General features: G+C 43.5%; 1 protein-coding gene across 3 annotated transcripts in view; it reads right to left on the bottom strand.

Moving 5' to 3' along the window:
• The window catches only part of megf11 (multiple EGF-like-domains 11), a 94,933-nt gene that overhangs the window by 25,088 nt on the left and 47,387 nt on the right, over window positions 1–22,458 (bottom strand). For all 3 annotated transcript variants that reach the window (XM_035524988.2, XM_035524987.2, XM_027027826.3), the window contains 5 exons: window positions 7,287–7,533; window positions 6,881–7,001; window positions 6,264–6,400; window positions 4,816–5,028; window positions 1,475–1,649 (listed from right to left, as the gene is read on the bottom strand). In XM_035524988.2, coding sequence (XP_035380881.2) covers window positions 1,475–1,649; window positions 4,816–5,028; window positions 6,264–6,400; window positions 6,881–7,001; window positions 7,287–7,533 — 893 coding nt within the window. The remainder of the gene's footprint in view (window positions 1–1,474; window positions 1,650–4,815; window positions 5,029–6,263; window positions 6,401–6,880; window positions 7,002–7,286; window positions 7,534–22,458) is intronic.

Consider the following 22,458-nt stretch of genomic DNA (forward strand, 5'->3'; position numbering starts at 1 on the left):
AAAAAAATATGATACGATGTGATCTGATGTGGGGTTTCAAAGGTCTATCAGCACCATTTAAGTCCCTCATCCATACTCATTACTGTACCGGCAGCGTAGCAGTACAGAGAGCACCTTCCTGACCTCGAGACGTATCACTGCATAAGGACTCTAGAGGTAAGGGGGCTAAGGGCTGTTACAAGTCCATTATTCTTTCAGACCTGGCCACACTGCACAGGTCTATTGTCGGATCATCTTGTTGGGAAACGGAGCGTGATGTCCCCTTTCCATCGCACGGTGGCCGTCGCGCTCTCTTTGGCCAAATCTCCTGTAGCTGCATTTAATGGAACTGGCCCCAGGCTCCTTGAAGCCGGCATGCGGAGCAGGTGGGGGAGAGAAGCTCCAGCCTGTGCCTGCACGTGCCCCATCAAATCTCCAGAGTGGCTCTCTGAGCAGACGGCACGGCGGCTCCAGCCGAGGTAAGACTCCGCGGGGGTGCCTCGTCTGGCATTTCGAAGTGGCTGCATCGCTTCCATCTTCGGCGCTGGCGCAGTCTGCCTTGACCTCTCTTTCGCAGGACTTCCACCCGCTGTAGAAAGTATTTACAGTGGAAGCTGCGCACCAAGTCACTCTTTCTCTGACTTTCTTTCTTCTGCATCTTCTGGGAAATCAAAGGAGAATAAATTTGCTCCTTAAGAAGCTTCCAGTTGACAATAACAAAGCACGTAACAGTGAAAACCAGAGAGGAGGTCACTGGTTTATAACAGTAGAATTCTTCAGGCATGTCCACGCTTCTCCTTTCATGTCTTTGCCCTCACTGCTTATCAGAAATTAGCGGAGGCTGGATGATCCAGGACCTGTGCCGGTCACTTTGATTTATGCAACATGCTCCATATGACAGGCAATTTATAATGAATGTCAGAGGGAATGCTGACTGGAAAACAATGCCTATTTCAGAGTGCCTCTACCAGTCTCCCTTTCCTCTGTTTGGCACACTTTAACCCTGCTGTGTAACAGGGTACATCTATTACCAGATGCATTAAGCTCCCATTGCCTGCTGAGATTAAAGAGTCTCACCTTGTTCTCGGCCTCCCAGCGAGAGACTTCACGCAAGCGTGCGTGCCACTCTAAAGAGATTGTTTTCAAAGCGTGAAACATCTCTTGCTGAGGTACATTGACTATTGCCTCCAGTGAGATGACATGAAAATAACTTTGAAGAACACACTGTGTAAGATGGAAGAGGCTCTCAGTGCCAGATCTCCTGTACAATAAGCTATTCTTCACTCAAGTTATGATCGCCTCCACCCTCTCTACTAAAATCATTATTTATTTAACGCTTTTTAAAATCTGTAACAAAGAATCAGTCAAAAGACAAAGTTACTGTTTTTTGGGGGGAGCACTGTAATCTGCAGTAAAAGCTAATGTCAGGAAAGGAGTCATTTCAGAGTGTTTTCTTCATCAGAGTGCTGGGAATGCCAGCCCTGCGTGGACTCACGGTGAATCCAGGGGCACAGACGCATGCCCCGCTCACGCTGTGGCAGTCGGCCCCGTTGGCACAGTGGCATGGCAGGCTGCAGCCCTCGCCGTAGTAGCCTGGCGGGCAGGTCTCGTTGCAGTACAGACCGGTCCAGCCAGCCACGCAGGAGCACTCCCCCGACAGAGGGTGACAGCTGACGGAGGGGCAGAGACAGACAGAAAGGGATGAGGAGATGAAGAGAGAAGGCAACACAAACAATTCACAATGGACGAGTGAGAGGTAGGAGCGAAGGCCAGGAAGGAGTCCATCCATCCCACTGTTTGAGCGCTGTGGTCTGATGAATGGCTGCATCATTTCTCTCCTTCACACAGTAATGAGCTCTGCCGTGCCGGTGCCCAGTCTGCCCATATCAGGACATTAACACCGCATTAGCCGTGATCGTGGCTCAGAAATGAGGAATGAAGCTCAGGTCGCGATAAAGAGCGAGTGGCATGTTACCATTCTAAAGGTGCTCAAAATTTGACTTGCATGTTAAATTAACCCAATGGCTCGGAGGACGAAGCCCAGGGGTCACGCTATAATGCAATGAGTGAAGAGGGCCTTCACAGGGTAAGAGCTCAATAGTAACTTACTGCCATGCTGTTCAGATTAAAAAGTACAATGTGTAGGTTTTGCGAATAGATTATTTCTGGATTGCTGTAGTCTACTTAGTTTCATTTCATGGTCTTACAGTGCCTTTAAATGCACTGCTACTACATCATACAATCACACGTATGGTGTGCCAAAAAGCAGTTCCAGAGAACTGTTGCAGGTTTTGTCAATGTCATTTAAATAAGTCAGGTATTTTATAGTTAATGGCTGTCAAAAAAGATTTCAATATCTGAAGACTTGCATGAGATAATATGAATTAATGTAGCTAAAAACATTACCTTTAACTATCACAATGTTCAGTAATCTACCTTAATACTGCTCCATGCTGCACAAGACACAAGGACATATCCACCAAGTACAATTACCATTCATGCACACTATAAACAAAACGACTGGGTAGTGTAGAATACATACATTTGAGTGTATGGTGATATTAATTATAATCTTTGCTATCAATTATATCACTAGTCTCATACCTTGTAAACAGTTGCACTACACACTTCACTACACTACATAAACATAAAACACTACATAAACACAAAATACTACAGAGCATGGAAGACTTGAATACTGTGAGGTTTAGCATAAAAGACTACATAAACATATAATACTACAGAGCATGGAAGACTTGAATACTGTGAGATTTAGCAAAAACACTACAGAGCATGGAGGGCTTGAATACTGTGAGGTTTAGCATAAAACACTACATACACATAAAACACTACAGAGCATGGAAGACTTGAATACTGTGAGATTTAGCATAAAACACTACATACACATAAAACACTACAGAGCATGGAGGGCTTGAATACTGGGAGGTTTAGCATAAAACACTACATACACATAAAACACTACAAAGCATGGAGGGCTTGAATACTGTGAGGTTTAGCATAAAACACTACATACACATAAAACACTACGGAGCATGGAGGGCTTTAAAACTGTGAGGTTTAGCATAAAACACTACACACACAAAACACTACAGAACATGGAGGGCTTGAATACTGTGAGGTTTAGCATAAAACACTACATACACATAAAACACTACAGAGCATGGAGGGCTTGAATACTGTGAGATTTAGCATAAAACACTACATACACATAAAACACTACAGAGCATGGAGGGCTTGAATACTGTGAGGTTTAGCATAAAACACTACATACACATAAAACACTACAGAGCATGGAGGGCTTGAATACTGTGAGGTTTAGCATAAAACACTACATGCACATAAAACACTACAGAGCATGGAAGACTTGAATACTGTGAGGTTTAGCATAAAACACTACATACACATAAAACACTACAGAGCATGGAGGGCTTGAACACTGCCGCTTCCCCTCTATATGTGCGTGAGCAAGGGTGGAGCTTCCCATGACTCATTTCTTGTAGTCTACATTTATGTTAAAGGTTGCTGAGCTATACCACCAAACAGAGGTTTTTCCTGTAGTCCCACAACCCTTCAGTTTCATATTTTAGCTGCCCTAGCATGCCTGAAGCAGCTCTATCAGGGCTGGAGAATTAGCTGATGAAATAGACTGGGTGTGCATAGTGTAGGGAAATACTGAAACTGCACAAGGCAGGGGGTCCCCAGGGCTGAAGTTTAGAGTCTCTGTCATAAAACACACCAGTTACACAACTATTAATCACGTCCACCCACTGCTGCACAGTGTCATAACTATGACTATAAAAGATTATTCCATAATCCACAGTAATTGCCACGCATTGCAAGCATGTAGTTTGTGCTTAACACTGATGAAATCACCAAAGATCAGATCACGCTGGGGTTAGACATTATGCTGAATTTAGACGTGATCCTCACGTCTCTTATCAGTGTCTTATTTTTCAGTAAAACACCAACAGCTTGCTCTGCCTCGCCTCATTTACATGGAACTTCCATTTTGTTACAACTTCCTCCCCATCACCCCCCGCCCAGCCTTGCACAATATGAGATGCACAGGGCATGAAATTACAAAAACAAGCATTGTGAAGTAAGAAAAATACCACTAGGTTGTAGTGTTACCAATCTTTACAAACCCATAAAAACTGCACCCTGTGAATTCTACACTACAACCATGAAAGAATAATGCACACACAGACTGGAGGGCTGACTGGGACAATTATAACTCTGGCCAGCAACAAAAGGGCCTTAGATAATATATTCTAACTCTGCACTGCGCTACCTGTTTTACCTAATGAGATTTCCTCCTTAACGAGAGAGAATTAGTTGAGTCATGTGCTGTGGTGCATGGCTTAAACAAATACCTGTAGACACTGCAGATGAAGATGGACACAGTTTGATATCCATGGATTATAGTGTTATGCGATTAACATCTACTTGTCTATATTAGGGCTGCTCAATATGAACTGAAATGTTACATCATAATAATGCTATATACCGTGATTATAATACAACACAATATATAACAACACAGTAGTGAATCCTTCATGTGACACTGTTAAAAAAAGGCTTACATTATGAAATTAAATATGAAATTGATCAAAAAGCTGACCAAAAGGGGGATAAAACAAGATTTGTTAGAGGTCATATCTGCAAAGTTCAACCTTTTGTGATATCAATATCTTAAGGGCTGATATAAAAAAACAAACAAACTAGTTAACAATGTAAATGTAGTCTAATGCATATTTAGTTTCAGTGTTAACTGCATACATTGAGTATATTATTGGTGACGGTGCCTGTGCTTACCTGAGTGTATTTGTGGCATTACAGGGGCAGTACTTGTCACAGATGAGGCCGTATAGCCCTGGTGGGCAGAAGCGGTCCTGGCAGTGGGGTCCTTTAAAGCCCGTGTCACACAGGCACGCCCCGTTGATGTGGTAGCACTTGGCCCCGTTCTGACAGTCGCAGTTGCGTGCACACTGCGGGCCGTAGGTCCCGACAGGGCACTCCTCCTGGCACCTGCCACACCAGACACACTTTAGTGGGAGTGAAAGGGCCTGCCGAGCCATTTACATGCAGTGTCATTTCACACGTTTCCAGTCAGTGGCGGCGGAAGGCGAGGAGGCTGTCCGCCGAGCACGATGTGAGTCAGCCGTCTGCAGAGTCGACCAGAGCCGGAGGTCGTAAGTTGCTCTGAGCTGCTCTGGTGTTACATGGGTTCATCCAAGGCACCACGCCTCCTCCGGAGCAGATCAAGGTGAGGACGCTGTCATTAACTACACTGAATACAGTTAGGCTGGGGAGCATTCTCTGTGGAATACGAAAGTGACTTAAGCAGAGAGGACTTTTACAAGAAGTTAAATATACAGGCCTGGCAGAGTATCAATCTTGAGTGTCCAAAGAAGCCATTAGAAGACAGATAAATAGCTCAATTAAATTATAAAATGGACTAGTTATGTTTCATGTATAAATTACAGCGGCAGTGACTATATCAAGGAGATGAGTGTTATTGGGGAAGGGGTGGGGGATGTGGGGTGTCCTAACACAAGCTTCGATTGTTCCTGCTGGGTTAATTTACCTGTCACAGAGCAAATGAATGTGGGTAATTTTGCAAAATATTAAAGAAAAGGAAGGACTTGTCCTGGAAATGCTTTCTTCCTGTAGACAATCACTTTAGTAAGCTAATAAAGCCTCAGGATGTCAGGGGGAAATGAAGAGACCCACACATTGCAATTGACTCCTAATACAACTCCATTACTGGTAATTAATGGGCAGAACCTCTGCAGGCCAGTGCAGAGTCAAGAGTTGGGTTGTTAGACACAATGGGATCAGATTCAGATAAACCCATAGCCAGTGCAGGTAATATGCTCACAGGTTACAAAACAAACATTTTGACCTTGATTGGAAGACTGGCATCATGACAGAAAAGTTTGCTTCCATGATTACTATGCAATTTTATATATGACATTTTGTCATTGAGTTATTTGTACCAAAAAAAAATCCAATATGGAAATCATAGCTTTGTTAAAATGAAAGAACAATTTCAGTTGTCATTGAAAAGGACAAAGCAGTTTTGAGTCACACTCTGCACACTGACTGCAGCCATAAAGAGGAGAAATAAGGCCAGAGTGAGCTTTCCTGATGGGCTGATGGAGCAGTGATTATGTGCTTTCCTGACGGGCTGATGGAGTGGTGATTATGTGCTTTCCTGATGGGCTGATGGACCAGTGATTATGTGTTTCATTCCTGCGTACCTGCGGCCAGTGTATCCTGCCATGCACTCACACTGGCCTGTGATGTGGTCACATAGGCCACCGTTGCGACACGAGCAGTCCTTGCCACAGTTGATGCCATACTTGCCTAATGGGCAGGGCTGGGCACACACAGACCCCTGAGTAGAGGTAAAGACAGAGGAATGTGCGTGTGTGTGTGTATTTGTGTGTGTGTATGTGTTATGTGTGTGAGACAGAGAGGTATGAATGTGTGTGTGTGTGTGTGTGAGAGAGAGAGAGTGTTACAATGACAGATTCAATCACTACAGCTTTAACAGAAAGATAAGACATTATCAATGACGCTCAAACTTTGCATGTTTCACTGGTAATAATAAGCAGCAGCTGCTTTTAGGTTCTTTGCAGAGCTACGCTTTGCTCTCTCACCCATCGTATCCTCTTTCCACTCACTTACCCCCGTGTACAGCCCATAATTATCTCTCCCTTCCTTCTCCCTCTCCCTCACTCCATCTTACGTCATCCACCTCTCTCCTCCACTCTCCCTCCATCCTTTCTGCCCTCCTCCTCTCTGTCAGCCTTCTCCCTGCTGCTCCCCCCCCCTCTCCTGGAGCCCTCCTTTGCTCCTCCGCGCCGGGACTTACGCTCCATCCAGCCGGGCAGGAGCACTCTCCGGTGATGTGGTGACATGTCCCTCCGTTCTGGCACGGGCATCGCTGCTCGCACTGGGGCCCGTGGCTGCCCGATGGACAACGTTCTCCACAGCTGCCGCAGCGCAGGAACAAAGGGTTCAGACTCTGGGTGCCGTTGCGCTTGGTTGCAGCATTACAGTATAAAATTTCAAGAGCTGTTTTTTTTTTTTTTTTTTTTTTTTTTCCCACCCATGGATGAGCCGTTGTCTTGATTTAAAAGAGTAAAAAAAATTAGCTTGAAAAAAAAAGAAAGAACGGTCCTTTAACTTCTCGGTTTATCGAAAAGAACCGGACCACTGGTAGTGGTATTATGCCGTGCATTCACATATACATCAATCACCTTCAAAAGCCTACTTACACAGCGCCCATATATCCTGGGGCGCAGATGCATTCCCCAGTCTCGTGGTGGCAGGTGGCACCGTTGAGACACTGGCACTGAAGCTGGCAGCCCTTGCCGTAATAGCCGGGCTCGCAGGGATCCTCACAGCGCCAGCCCTGGTAGCCGTCCGTGCAGACGCAGGCGCCCGTGATGGGGTTACACAGGGCTCCGTTCTGGCACTGACAGCGACTGCTGCAGTGGGGGCCCCAGTAGTCGCTCTCACAGCCTGGGAGGTGAAGGGGGAGAGAAGCCATACACGTCAGGTAGACCGCCAAATGCAGCGCTGATTTATACGGACCGTTGAGAACAGAATTTATATGGAGAGGCAGGCTTTCATTCTCTTTTATTATAACGACTTAGTCAAGAGGCAAGAGGTCAGCGAATCAGCGGGAAGATAAGTACTGCACAGCAAGGTTACAGCACAGGGCAAAATACTAAACACGACACAGAATTTCATAGATATAAATAAAAGGCGCTAGTCGGTGGGGTGGGGGGGGGAGGCGATGGGGCCTGGAGCACCTGCCCCTTTGCTTCTGGACGTCCGCAGTGCCCTTTTGGAAAATTAATTAATTACCTATTTTATTTATTTTTAATTGTTGCCTGGAGCCTTCATCGTGAATAAAAATGGCCTGGATTGCTGTCTGTAAGTTTACATCATGTGACCTGCTAATATTCTGCAGCTGCAAACCCAGTCCCAAATGATGCACACGTGGTCATGCAATCCACAAACACACAAGCCTGTGAGAATGGCGGGGCTGTAGCATGTCCTATTTCTCACTTTTGTTACCAAAGGGGTGCTCATGAGCACCCTCTATGTGCTCTTATTGTGACCTACAATAACGGCCGCGTGCTCAGAAGCAGACCATTACCCAAAATTCCCAAATGCATTTCCCCATCCTGAATGCACTCCTAAGGACCCTTTAGTAGTGATGACATCCGTCTGACATAAAATGCACCCTAGTTGCTGCTAATCCCTGCCAGTTTATGGGCAACCCAAATATACATCCCCTCACTTCCAGTTGGGAATTGGCCAGCTCCATTAGCAATTTAGCTCCTAGTTAGCAAGTTATCTAGGTTAGCAAGTTTTTGATATGTATTTATGAATATTTAAAGCTCATAAAATTGAAGAAATAAAAGCACATACACAGCTACCTCAGCGTTTAGATGTTCCGCCCATTATTGTTGATTGACGGCTTTAATATAGTATGATTCATCCACTAGAATCACAAATATCAAGACTGGAAAACCAAGGGAAATGCTTTCAGGATGGGGGAATGTATTTGGGCACCACAGCACAAGCTGCTAACTTCTGAGCAGACTATTAAGGGAATAGTTCGGATTACTCTAAAGAATCTGTCGTCCCTTTTATGGCTAAAGGCTATAGTGGGCCTATATCCCCTGACGAAACTGTAAGAGCTTAAAAAATAAATCAAATTATGGTATTACCTCTGAGCTCAAGGCTTTTGAGGGAATGTTGGCTCCTTTTTTGATAGAGATATTCAGAGAAAGTACAGAAAAGGAGTCTCTTCTACCTACTAGGACAAATAATGACCGTCTCTTGTTAGATAATTGGCACCCCATAGCACTACTAAATAATGATTATAACATGATACTCTTACTCTTTGCTAAAATAATCTAGGAAGTTTTAAATTTAGTCACAGATAAAACACAGGTAGGGTTTGCAAAAAAAAAAAAAAGAAGACATTTAGCAAATAATATTAGGCTTGTACTGGACTTACTGGACTATAGTGTGACTTTTTAAAAAATAATAATAGTTTAATTCTCTTTTTTACATTTTCATAAAGTGTAGGATTGAGGTGGACCTAATTTCAATCTCAGCACATTTAGAAAATTTGGTTTGTAACCTGTCCTGTAAATTGATTAAAACCTTGTGTAAAAATGGCAGTAGTTCAATTAAATATAAATATAGTATGTCCCCATGCTTAGCCTTTAGCCCAGTACTCCCTAGCTCTTTTGCTTAAGTCTCTCAAGTCTGTGATACTCACATCACTAATAGTAACCTGCGGGGGACCATGGCGGAAGACCGAAAACTCATGGAAGATGTCGACCTCTTCGTAAAGAGCTTATTAACACTTTCCCCAAAGCTTCTGGCCTGTGTTTAATCAAATGTGAATTGAAGTCTCATGTACATTCTCCTCCATATGGAACGTTAAGGATCAAGTTAAATATTTAGGAATACACATAGTAAAGATAGTAAAAGGGAAAAGATACTCTTCCAACCTTGTGTGGCTTATTGATAAAAGAAGAAAATCTTTGTAAATCTTTTCATTTTCTTTGTATTTTGATGAATCCTTGGCAAAAAAATATGCTATCGAATTTCATTTGGAGGAATAAAATTAATTTTATTTAAAATCCATCAGTTTCTGAACAATTCTAACTCTATTTGTTATGCTATTCCTTCCTATATCTGTTCTAAAGTAGCTGGTTTTAGAGCTCTCAGTCTGCAATTTCATTTTCAAAATCCCATCCCAAGTTATCAAATTATCACCAGCAAATGCTACTTTCATGGTTTCTCATTTTAAACCAATTTTCCCTTAATACATATCTCATATAGGAATATTATTACATAACATACAGGAATATTATTTACAAAAATAAATATTTATTCTTTAAAACCTGCTTTAAAAATAATGTGTTTGGTCTTTATAATAACTTTATAACTATATAATAACTCAGAATATTTTACAGCATACAGCTGTAAGTCCATAAGAGAATTTGATTGTCTTTGACACCATCCCTACAGGAGCTGCCATGCTGTTGAGTTCTGATCTCTCATCTCCTGTTACTCTACTTTCAGATCCCTGTGATCTCTGAGCTATGGGAAAAGGATGATTCTCTGTCTACCATTCCAATAATAGGAAAACTAGAACACTTGTCCAACAGGACATAGCCTCTTCACCACATCTTATTGGAATGGTATGATGCAAAACATACTTTAAGAGAAGTCACTTTTAGATTACTTCATAGATTCTACCCATCTGAAATCTGCATGGCTGGATTTGTAAAGGATTCAGATTCCCGCTGAAGTTTTTGTGCAGCAAATCCTGAATCTTTTGTTCATTTGTTCTGCTCCTGTTCTCATGCCCTTTCTTGTCTGATGTGTTTAATTTTAACCAAACTCATATGCACAGCATATATATTTTCTTATATATAGCATATATATTTGACTTTTTCTTTGGTGCTTTTAGCTGTAAAAGGGAACATAAAAAATATTTTATAGTTAATCAATATTTTGTAAGTTGAATGACATGAAAAGTTACTTACAGACAATCAGACACTCTAAAAATGCTAAAGCTATAAAAACTGTGGGTTTGTTTAATACTTTTGTTACCAACCTAAACTAATATGTGCCTTTGTGTGTTTGTGTGCCCTCTTCTTGTGATTGTTTTGTGTAAAACAAGAATAAAGAACATGTAATTTTCTGGTTCAGTGTTTGATTATCAAGGTAAAAATGCTACGCAACTAAAACCAGAAACTGCACAAAAAAAACAACAACCCAACACAACCTTCATTTTTGCTGTGAATAGCAATGTAGAAATGGATGAGTTTAAAAACATTCAACAGATTCTTGAGCGCATGTACATTGTCTGTGTTAAACTTGAACATCTGATTATCCCCTAGAGTAGTTTAGCAGGTTATGTTCTGCCCTAATTTCTTTAACTATGAGCTCCTGCCCCTCTAATGATCTTCACATGGCCCTGATCTAAATCTCAACCCTTCACGGGCACAGCTCCTCACTATACCTAAACTGTGCTCACTAGCGCCCCCTGCCTGAAAACTCAGATCGACTAACAAACGATACCTGGCTTGAAGGCAAATCATAATTGATAAGGCCAGCTTTAATTGTTTTCACAAGGTCAATGATGATTTTAATGTTTACAAACTGCAAACTGCACTTGTAGTTGTTAAATAGCTCCTGTCCATCGCTCCTGTTAAATCGCTCCTGTGCTGGCCAAATGCCTTTGTTTCTTGTTTCTTTGTCTAGGTAGCATTTAAATTGTATTGTCTATACATTTTGTAAAGCAGTGAAAAAGAAACAGATATAAGTGTGACTGTAACAGAACCTGTATGGAAGCCATAGCACAGGGCCTGGGGTGGTAGAAAAATGCACAAGGTTTGCTAAATAAAGTACAAATATGGAATCTTCATGGTTAGCAGATGCTCAGAGGACTGAATCCCTGCAGTGTCCTGAGGCAGCCTGACCCACAGGCCAGCATTGTGTGGAATGCATCACCTACCCCTGCCACTGTTGCTCTGAGCAATGACATAAGGAGATATTAAGCAATACCTGAAAGGTTCTGCTGAGATAAATCTGGACACATATGTGAGTTGGGATGATATGGATCTGAGGGAAAGTGTGTAAAAAGAAACGGATACAGATCAGCTCTGAGGGTGGTTTGCATGAGGTTGTAGCAATAGCCTTAATGTCTGCTTCAGCAGAGGTGCTAGACGTTAGGTTCATCTATTAAACTTTGGTTAAAATAGGCCTATCGACTAGTTCGACGTTATTACATATGACTTATGTGGAAGAAATTTTCAAAAGGCATTGCATCAGAAACTCAACAATCTAGAATTATTTTACATGATGAAATGACGCAGACAAATGATGCTGAATTAATGCAGAATTAATGCAGATCCAACAATTGTTAAAAATCGACATGCTGTGAGAGAGTTGCTGTTATGCAAGGCACCACAGCCAAGATCAACTAGGCAGCTCAGAGGAACTGAGGGTCTGGCTCCCCCTAAGCCTCATCACACTAAGTTCATTGTTCAGTGGAAGAGAGACTATCACACTGAACGCTCTCTCACATTTAAGACAGTCTTAACACTACAGTGCTCTTGGGAAACAGGTCCCTGGTCAGTTACAGGATGAGCAGCTTTTGAATATGCAGAGGTATCTTGAGTTGTTAAGACTGTTTGTTAACACATTGGTCTTGCCTAGATGGTTCAGCAGTGTTTTTGGTTTTGTAGGGTTAGGAAATAAATGATTTAACAGGGGGTTATTGCAGAGTCAGCATCAAGGGCCAAAGTTCTGGTTGACCTTTGAACTTCCAAAGGAAATGCTGGACTCAGTTGGACAGTTTGTATAGGGGAATGTGGATTGTATAGGGAGTGCAATTTACAAAGAGGAAAAGAATATTGACTGCTACTAATAAGTACTTATACCTAGAGGAAGGTCACTAAAGTCACCTTGAAAGGAGTTTGTACAAATACCAAACTGTCACTGATTGTTAAAGACCAACAACAGGGAATTTAAAAGTTGTTGCCTTTTGTATAATCCACTGACTGGTTAATGAACATGCTGACATTCTCCACCCCTTACATTTAAATAGTGTTTCAGAGGCAAGAAATCAATTGACCAACAAGACAGAGGCTTGTTAATCCTGAACAACGAGTTGTGAATGGGAGGTCTCTGTCCTGGAACTGGCAGAGTACAGGATTTGTGAAAACAGAGAATTTTATTGTCAGACATGATGAAAAATTTGGATTTGTTGAATTCTTTATCGATGTGAGTGAATCCCATTGAAAGTGCAGTGGGTGGAGCTTATACTAGATTGTCTAAATTAATACCATTAAGAGGGAAATCTCTAAAACAAATCTCATCGATAAGGTAACGTCTCCAATGTGAGAGCAGTGCGGAGAATGGCCTTGCCACTCTGCCGCTTTATAAAGTGCTGGAGAGAATAAATGCCTTGCTGCATCTGGAAGTGATTGCAGCGATTGAGAAAGTCTCATGTCTCTCATTCTCCCCCGGCAGACGAGCCAATAAAAAAACGCCAGCATGTGGCATGAGCTGCAGGCTCAGGGAATATTCATGTATCGACTCCGGCACTGGCCCTGATAAATGTTAACGGATTTGGGGATTGGTGTACCTGTGTTTTCTTGGCCAAGATGAGAGGCCAGTGTTCTAAAATGAATAAGGTCTTAATGAAACCTCTTGGCAGCGGTGCTTGGTCTCTGTGCCAGCCAAACATGAGGCTGATGATCAGCAGTCAGTAAAGAAGGCAAGGTGCTGCCAGACAGGGGCCGGGGAGCGAGTCACCCAGCACAATGACAGCGCCTTCTTAGGCGCGGGAGGAGAGCACTGTATTAAGTGGCCCAGAAGGGGCAGGCAAGCATATTATTGATTTGAGCAAATCGGGTATGGATGTGTTCCCGCCAAGGCTGTGCTCTCGTGCCACACAAATGGCCAGGGCACTTTGGAACCGCAGAGCTGGCGGGTGGTCGTGGGAGACAGATGAGTGGTTCACCGCTCGCACCACTCACAGCCAATCACAGCCAATCACCAGCCCCCCATCCCCCGCCCCAACCCAACCCGCCCCTCAGCTCTCCCGTGCCGATGAGCCTGAGAAAGCAGACAAACACAGCACGCACTGAACCGCCCCGCCCCTGACCCCACACCTCGTCAACTCTCCATCAGACCAAGGTGAGAGCCTCGCTTCTGCCCGCCCCTCACACCGAGGTGTCGCACAGTGCAAACCGCCCCCCCCCCCCCCCCCCGCCCCTATCATCACTACTTGCCCACACACCGCTGCTGCCTCAGGACTGTCTGGGCTGCTCATTTACAATGGTGCTAAATTACTCTGGGGGAGACAAATGAAGAGAGAAATGTAGTTTTAGAGTTAAATGTACAGATTTTTTTCCCCCCTCAGGCTCCCAGGAGCTTCCCAAAATGTTGCCATCAGAGAAGGTAAAGCTGTCCTTTCTCCCTGCTGAGCGGCTTCTCAGCACACCCCCGGCTAAAGCCCATTATCCCGTCGCCTCTCGCTGCACCAAGGCTCCTGTGGACACGCTGGCTCTCACTGTGGGCCTCTGACAGCATTCGGTAGAGATTGAGGAGTCAGGGTTCATGCTGCACTACAGGCAAGGCTGCAAAAACATACGCTACATCCATCAAGTATGGAAGCATGCTGTGATACTATAGACAAAGAATAACTGGACGGAACCTTATTATGCAACCTGAGCGATGATGGAATACATACTTTAAGACTTTGTCCCAAGGTTTTAGATGAGAGAGGACAGCTGGTTTCCTGTGGGATTCACAGTGAGAAAAGCATGTTTGTACCAGTGAAACAGGACTTGTACGAAGGCTTGGAAAACCATATTAACTGCATTCCTATCTGAAACGTCATGAACGGATGCTCCTAATACACTTGGATTAAAATCAGTTTAAGATTTGCTTAGTTGAAACCCATTTGTTTCATGTTGATAAACACATTACTGTCTATTATCTATTGAAAACAAGCATGCTTGTTTTGACCAAGTTGATGAGTGTCACTTGCAAACCTTTGGCTTGTAGTCTGTGTTCATCCCCACCTTCCAAGTGTGTAAAAATCTTTCACAAAGACGAACGCCAAACCGAAGGACTAAGGATGAAGAAGAGGATAAAGGTGTCCCCTTGTGGGGCGTAGAATGTGTGGGTTCATGTTTGAGTGAGTGTGCATGCTTGACCAGAGGAGATGCCTAGACCTCCACTGCAACCCCCATTAGCAGGACCATGTATTGCACTAACCAGCTAATCAGCGGGGATGTAACCCACGCCCTTCTCCTCAACAAACTTAGGGGCTCGGAGCAGTCGTTCTGAGCCTTGGATGTGAGGCTGTGTACTGTAGTGCTATAAGCGTGGACATCCAGAGGTTTGATTCAATCAGAGGGATGTGAGAGAGCTCCATTAAGAGCCACATGTAGCACAGCACTGGGAGAAGAGAGGCTCAGATCTGTAATGTTAGGGTTTGACATTCTCCGTCTACAGTGGATGTGCTCAGGCCTAGTGTCTGCAGCCACAATACCCACAACCTGCTCAGACATGGACCTGATATGCACGCGTTCAAGGGCGTCAAGTAAATATTGTTGGCTGTAATATTTCAAGAGCATTAGGAGGTAAAGATGAATAACTTGAAATCTACCAGGAATGAATACCAAGTATGTTTCTTCTCTTGATATATTACCAAGATAAGATCAGTGAAACAACCGAAGGCTTTTAAAACATGAGCAGTGTGTTTCTGGTTTCAGCTGGACTGCTATGTCCTTTTCTCCTCATCTATTTATTTACTTGCACGTATGCTGTAAAATAGGTTGAGTGCATCTTAATAGAATGATACACATATTTGTAGGACTAATTATTTATATGCTGAGGTCAGTCTGCTCAAATCAGTATGAGCTCAGATCAAGCATCTAAAGAAAGTGAATACAAAGAGAATCCAACTGGTGAAATACTGTCTCAATAGCTATATGAGGACCAGAAGTGCCTGGACCTGAAAGAAAGCATAGCAAGAGGGATTGATTGCTCTACTGTATCTCTATCAAAGCACAAAGTGTCTCTGGGGCCAATTACGGCCTTGCTGAACACAGTCACACACTCTTCTCTTTTAATTAAAGCTCCTTGTGATAGAAAGGCACTCTCTAATCAACCAGTTCACCAAAACTTCAGCTCTGTTCATAATGGCTATACGATGTGGCAAATTAGCCTCCAGTGAAAGGATGGCTCCAGGTTTTGACAGAATCTGTGCATTCCTGCATGACTCAGTGTGCCTGTCAGAGAGAAACCACCTCGGTAAGTCAGCCTCTAGGTGTTGAGGAGACAGAGGCAGTGAAAGTGTGGCTTCATCACTTTGCCTTACTGAAACTATAGGACTGCACGTCAAAGTGAGTTCGATTCTTGGTTTAACGCCCGGAAGGGAAAATCCTCAAAGCACTTATACCAGACAACGCACATATATGAACTTGATGTCATATTTATTACTCTGTGAGGTTCACATGATGCAACTACAGCTAATAAATTAATATGGCATCTCACACAGTGCTTTTTTACAGTTGCTCAAATTTGACCCTTAGTTGAATGGCCATACAGCTTGTGATAACATCAAAAGTACACTGATAAGAATTCACCCTTTAACTAATCTAACTGCTGCTATTGAGAACTGTTCTAGGAAAAATATGAACCAAAGATAACTATTAAGCACACAAAAATATAATCAGGAATTTATTTTTCTAGTGCAAATGACAAGGACAAATCAGGCCAAAAAAATATTTATGTTCACTGCATTTGGGGTCGTTCTCCTTCTGTGGACAGGGTTTGTTGCCCCCTGAACTGCTGGAGGAATAGCCTGGCCAAACCGGCCAAACCAAGCGCAGGTTCATGTCATGTGGGTTCTACTCTAAGTAACCTTCAAGGAATTCATCAAAGACCTGTCAAAGACTAATGGGCCTACAAGGAACACTGTATTACTCTGAGGTCTTGGTGCGAAAGTGATGATTGTTTGGTAAACTCAGGTGATATATGTCACTTGGCAGCTTTGCAAAGCATCTTATCATAAAAACTGCCAATACGCTCTGCACAGTGTGGTCCTCCAGTCTGTTCCAGAACCTCCTCAGACACTCATCACCACGTTATTTATTGGCATGGAATGTGAGGCTGCTTGCTGATGAGGAACGGGGCAAAATAAAGCTTTTGGGATGCCGCACGTGGAGCAGAGCATTGCTCACGTGGAGCAGGGCACACATGGAGCAGAGCTCACGTGAAGCAGGGCGCACGTGGCGCAGGGCTCACGTGGAGCAGAGCGCTGGTGGAAGTTTTTTTTCTAAATCTACAGAAGGACCTGCCAATAGTCATAAGGGGCGAATAGTGCTATGAGTGAGTAACGGAGAAGGGAGCACGTGTGCCGTACGAGAGGCCGCAGCGCTGCATGGCTGGGGGTCGCTCCTGTCCTCATCCATCTCAGACAAGCTTCTCTTCCCAAGAGAGAGAGGCAGTGTGGGATACGCTTGACCGGGCCTGCCCCAGGAGGCGCATGCAGCATTCACATGTGCTGACGCTGGCGCTTACGACATAATCCACGTTGGGTTCACATCCAAGCTGGGGGAGCCGGGGGGGGGGGGTCGATCTGCATATGGGACTAAACCACGGGCTGCTCCAAGATTAGATGGAGGTTTTCATCCTTGGGTTTATGGGTTTATGCATGTGTAAATCCATATGCTAAACTGGAAGCAGTGCAAAAACAACAGTCTTTTTTGTCGCAGTCATGAGGTAGAGCCTAAAGCCAGTACAGAGTCTTTGTGTTTTACCAAAGCAAGTGAATTGGCACTAATAAACAGAAGCCATGATTAAGATGCTCTACGTCCCTTGATAAGATCATGTTCACAAAGGAATGTTTAGAGACTATAACCAATTAATTACTGACTAATTACTGACCAGAATGGATGTTTTACAGAGGATACAACTGGGTCGTTTGTTCAAGGTCTATTTAAATGTGAACCTGGATCAATAGCAGCCTTGAGAAAACAAGTCAGTTTCTTGGACTGCAAGCTTTTTATAGGTAGCCCAAAGAAAGTCATTAAGCAATCTCGGAGTCTTTGAAGTGAATGAGCTAGGCAGAAGCTGGGTCATTACATGGTGTGTTGAATAATGTAAGAAAGGCCTTGACCCAGTGCAGTAAATCCTGCAGCTTATTCAACCAAAGTCAAAAGTGTCCTCATCAGCAGATTGTTACGTGGGCTGCTACCTCTACCAATTAATAATCCTTCCCCACGGCCTACGCCCCACGCGTCACGCCCCACACCGCCCCTCCATGGAGGAGAAATCACATGTGGGCAACAAGCAAACAAACACTGGCTTCATTTACATTCTTCCAATCGGGCAGGGACAAAGGACAGAAAAAGGACAGCCGGTCTGGGTGCCGAACGCGTGGGAGGTCAGTAGGGACCAAAAGCTTGAGCTCCGGAGACAATGTCAACCCAATAAAGCTAGCGTGTGTGCCACTTCATTTGCACCCATCGATTTCCTATTTTCAATTATTAATTCTAATTAGGATGAAGTGGATGATGCCAGGGGCCGTGGCTAAGGGTCGATGAGGGAGGGGCCCAGACCGACCAACAAGGCAAGTGATCCACATGTGCATGTGTGTGTGTGTGTGTGTGTGTGTGGGTGAGTGTGTGTGTGTGTGTGTGTGTGTGTGTGTGTGTGTGTGTGTGTGTGTGTGTGTGTGTGTGTGTGTGTGTGTGTGGTGTGTGTGTGTGTGTGTGTGGGTGAGTGTGTGTGTGTGTGTGTGGGTGTGTGTGTGTGTGTGTGGGTGTGTGTGTGGGTGTGTGTGTGGGTGTGTGTGTGTGTGTGTGTGTGTGTGTGTGTGTGTGTGTGTGTGTGTGTGGGTGAGTGGGTGGGTGTGTGTGTGTGTGACACAATTCCATCTGTATAGATAAGAAAGCAATTAGGAAACAAACATAGTTGACGTAATGTCTGTAATTCTGCACTACAGAACAAAGCAACCGTACACATGCCAGTCCAAGTCCCCCTCATGCTTACACTGCTGTTCTAATATTTCGACCTTTCACCGCAGGTTAAGCAGAAACGCCATGTTCTTCCTGAGCACGATTACGGGGCTGATGGGGCTGAAACCTCTCCAGTAGGGGGCAGCACCATCTATGCCTTCTGGCTAAAACGCCCAATATTTACTCTCATTGCAGTCAGAGCCTAGCAGCTATAAAGGTGAAAGATGATGTATATATGCAAATATAGTGTCACCACACAGTGTGTATTTCCCACCTCTTCACCCCCTGCATTTAAAACAGTGCCATCACTGCAGTGGCAGCAATGATGCATTACCCTAATATGCATATTTATCAAGAAACTCAGCCACCCATTAGGCTTCACACTAATTTGATGACCTGTTTAGGTGACTTGCTCTCAACAGAAAACTAAAACATATTTTTTAAAAGTTGCACCATGATGGTACAAATGGAAACCTAGCTTGCAAAACCAAGTTTTGAAATGACATGCAGTGGAAATAATCAGCTATATATCCAAGGTTAGGGAATGAAACACCTTAGAATCATATTTCAGAAGATTTGTGCTGCCACAGATTGGAAATATTCAATGCAAGGCAGTGGAGATGCTTCTTTGCTTGCTTTGCATTTGTATGTAATCAAGCAAACTCTTGGTGCATGACGGTCACACACCTTTAGCCAGGTATCCCTTCTCTTATTCTTTCATCTCTCATCCACTCAGTCGTTTACTTTTGTAGCTGGTTTAAAGTCTGAATGGCTTGGTTATTTGTTAGCAATTAAACCTTAAAACCCCAAATGTATTTATATGATACTGTCAGTGTTTTCCTTTTTTTCCCCGAGGCTTTCATTCTATTTCATTTAATCTTCTCATAAAAGCTGTGGAAATTACAGGGGAAGGCTGACCTAGACATAATAGAACCACAACATCTTGTAGCCACTACTATGCAGGTATAAACTACACAGGGTAGAAGAACAGCTATTAGCCGCTCACACAGTCTGCTGTTTCCAGAGACAGTGGTCACTGTGGGTACTTAGTCAGGCAACTTCCCTCCTGCGAAAATCTGATCTGATAGGAATATTGTCAAAGTGCATAAGACAAAGACCCTAAAAAGAAGGCAATGAACCTTCTGATATAAGCCTTGGGGAGAGGCAAACAAATATATAGACAAATGGTCAAAATCCACATTCTCTCTGACCACGGGACCCGTCCGCTGACTCCCACTGGTAACATATCATGTACCACGGAGATGCCTGCACCTGCTGAAAGCAGCAGTTAGCAGTGAAGGGAGAAATGGGCCATGTTATACAATTTTCTGGGTCAGATTTGAGTCTGCTGTGCATAAACATGTTTTGCAGGTGTTGAAAGTAGCATCTACAAAATACAAACTGAGCGTTCTTACAGGATGGAGCAAAAATAGAGACATCGTTGGAAAAAAAGGCTTTTAACAGCACTATGTTTCTTTCTGGCCAGTGGGCTTATTGCTGATTATTTCTCCACAAAGAATTGGAAACATTTTCATCAGCTACAAATAGCAAAGCCGATTCCAGTGAGTGGCCATGACTCTCTGTCCTCCTTTCAATACTGCTTTCAGGGCAGAGAGGGCAGACTCCGGTTTATACATAAATAAATAGTTTATGTAAACTATTTGCTGAGACACTTTTTAGAGAACAAACAACCACACTCCCCATATCCACGCGCAGGCGAGGATAATTGACTTTTAATGATCTGACATTATGCTAATGTGCTTCACAAGGAGATGAATTGTGGTCCAGGATTCCTCTCACATCCCTGCAGGTTGTGCCGCCTTCCCACCACGATGAGGGGATCAGTCATGGAGTACAGAACTCGGGGAGCTCCACTGCTAAACTCTGCTAGCTTGGGTCAAAGGGCCCGAGCCCATCAGTATCCATGCTCCGAACATGTGGGCAGACCAATTATCACCTATCATTCATGATGGATGAGATGGTTCAGTTAGCTGGTCAACTTCATGATTAGCTTAGCTGTGTTTGTAAATATCATTACTGGTCAACCTCGGGTGATATGAAACAAATGTGTGAAATCGTAAATGGTTTATGGTAAAAGTTGCAGCAAATATTACAAAACTCTGAAGGGATAAAATGCTGACAAGGTGAAATAATTTGACCACTGCTGACTCCATTGAAGGAGTGACTGTGAAATTGAACACATCAGACTGACTTGCAGTGCTCTCTCTCCCTACACACCCTCTCTGGCCCCCTGCAAGAGCTGCCACTTAAATATGGGCCACTTTAAAGCTTCATTTCCTGAGTGAGTGTAATTTGGAGAGTGGCAGTAAAAGAACGGACTGCAGCCAGAAGGAACAAAGCATCAGGCCTCGGTGGCCACCTTCTCTGGGCCTGAGGGCCTCATGAAGTGGCCACTGTGTGTCAATCACATCTCTCCCTCTTCCTGTTCATCTGCTCAGCAGTCACACGTGGCCTCTCCTGAGACCTCTCAAAAATAAAGAAATAAAAATAAAATAATAATAAAAGAACAAGAACAAAAAGAAGAAAAAAGTTGGAAGTTCAAGGTGCAAAAATTATCCAGAACAAACCTCGGGAGCTCTAAATGCAGTTTTGTTCTCCATTCATCTCTGGAAACCTGCCAGAGCCTATGAATTATTCCTGTGGATTCTCAAAGTCACAGTGAAAGTCAAAGGTACACAAGAGTGACTCACTGAGAAATCCATTGTGTTTGTGTGACTGGCAGTCAAAAACAGCCTTGAGAATAAAGAAATAACCCTAAATAAATAAAAAACACTTGGTGGTTGGCAAGTTCCAGTACAGGTCTTAATGGTGAGATGAGAACAGCTGGCAATCACAAAGTTTTCGAAGGCTGAACAAATGATTTGCTTTTGTCACTTTTGACAGATAAAGCCACAGATTTGTGATGAGGAGACACATGGAATGTAAAAGAGAAAATCTAATTCGCCTGTTTTTGAGGCTGTGGTACAGTCTAGCAGAGACAGGTGCCTATATTGATCCACTGTGAGGAGACTTTAAAAAAAAAGCCCCCTGATGGGAATAATCGGCTGATCATATCTAAATCAGTCTAAAAATTAGTCTGAGTCTCACAAGCTGAAATCCAGTTTCTGAAAAGCACATAACTTGAAAAGGAGAACTGATAGGGGCTAAGAACAAGGACTAATCTCTGTAAAATGCTGAACATCTCTCAGGCTTCAGAACAGAGAATATATGCAGTTTCACAAGGCAGATTCACAATGGGAATGCATTTAGAAATACCAGAAAACAAGTTCGGTTGCTTCTTGTATTTCTCCAGGCTAATGTGTTCCACTCAGCTAATGCCAGATCTTCTTCACAGTAAACTGAAAATTAAGTCATCCATCCTATTGTAACATTCCAAGAGAGACCTTGAGTTTCCACAACATTTCTTTAAATGTGAAGGACATTAGAGGGGAGTTCTGGTACTATTCTCATGAATGCATCCTATCATCTGGCAGGGACTACATTTCCTGTAAAACTTCTTTGATCCTTATCATCTAGATGCCCTTTCTCAGAGTCACAGATCACAGAGTCTGCTCCTTTGTTCTTTCTATTAAGCCATACCGGTGTGATAACGTCTCTGTCCCATTGGCTTCAGCCTTTACCTCAGTGGCAAAAGGCAAGGATTTAATTTAATTCTTGGGCTTTAAACGTCTGCATTAGGATAATCAAAGCAAGAGAAGCTTGAGTTGTTTATCTCAACCTTGGAGGAATTGGTGGCACTACATTCTGATACATGGCTGCAGGTCTGTATTGTTTCATTTAAGCAGATTTTAGGTTGGCCAGCCATCAGAAAGAGAGAATCTGCAGGCGTCTGATTGTACACAAG

This window comes from Electrophorus electricus, chromosome 6 (genome assembly GCF_041902795.1).
Source record: "Electrophorus electricus isolate QZ-2024a chromosome 6, ASM4190279v1, whole genome shotgun sequence".
Classification (NCBI taxonomy): Eukaryota; Metazoa; Chordata; class Actinopteri; order Gymnotiformes; family Gymnotidae; genus Electrophorus; species Electrophorus electricus.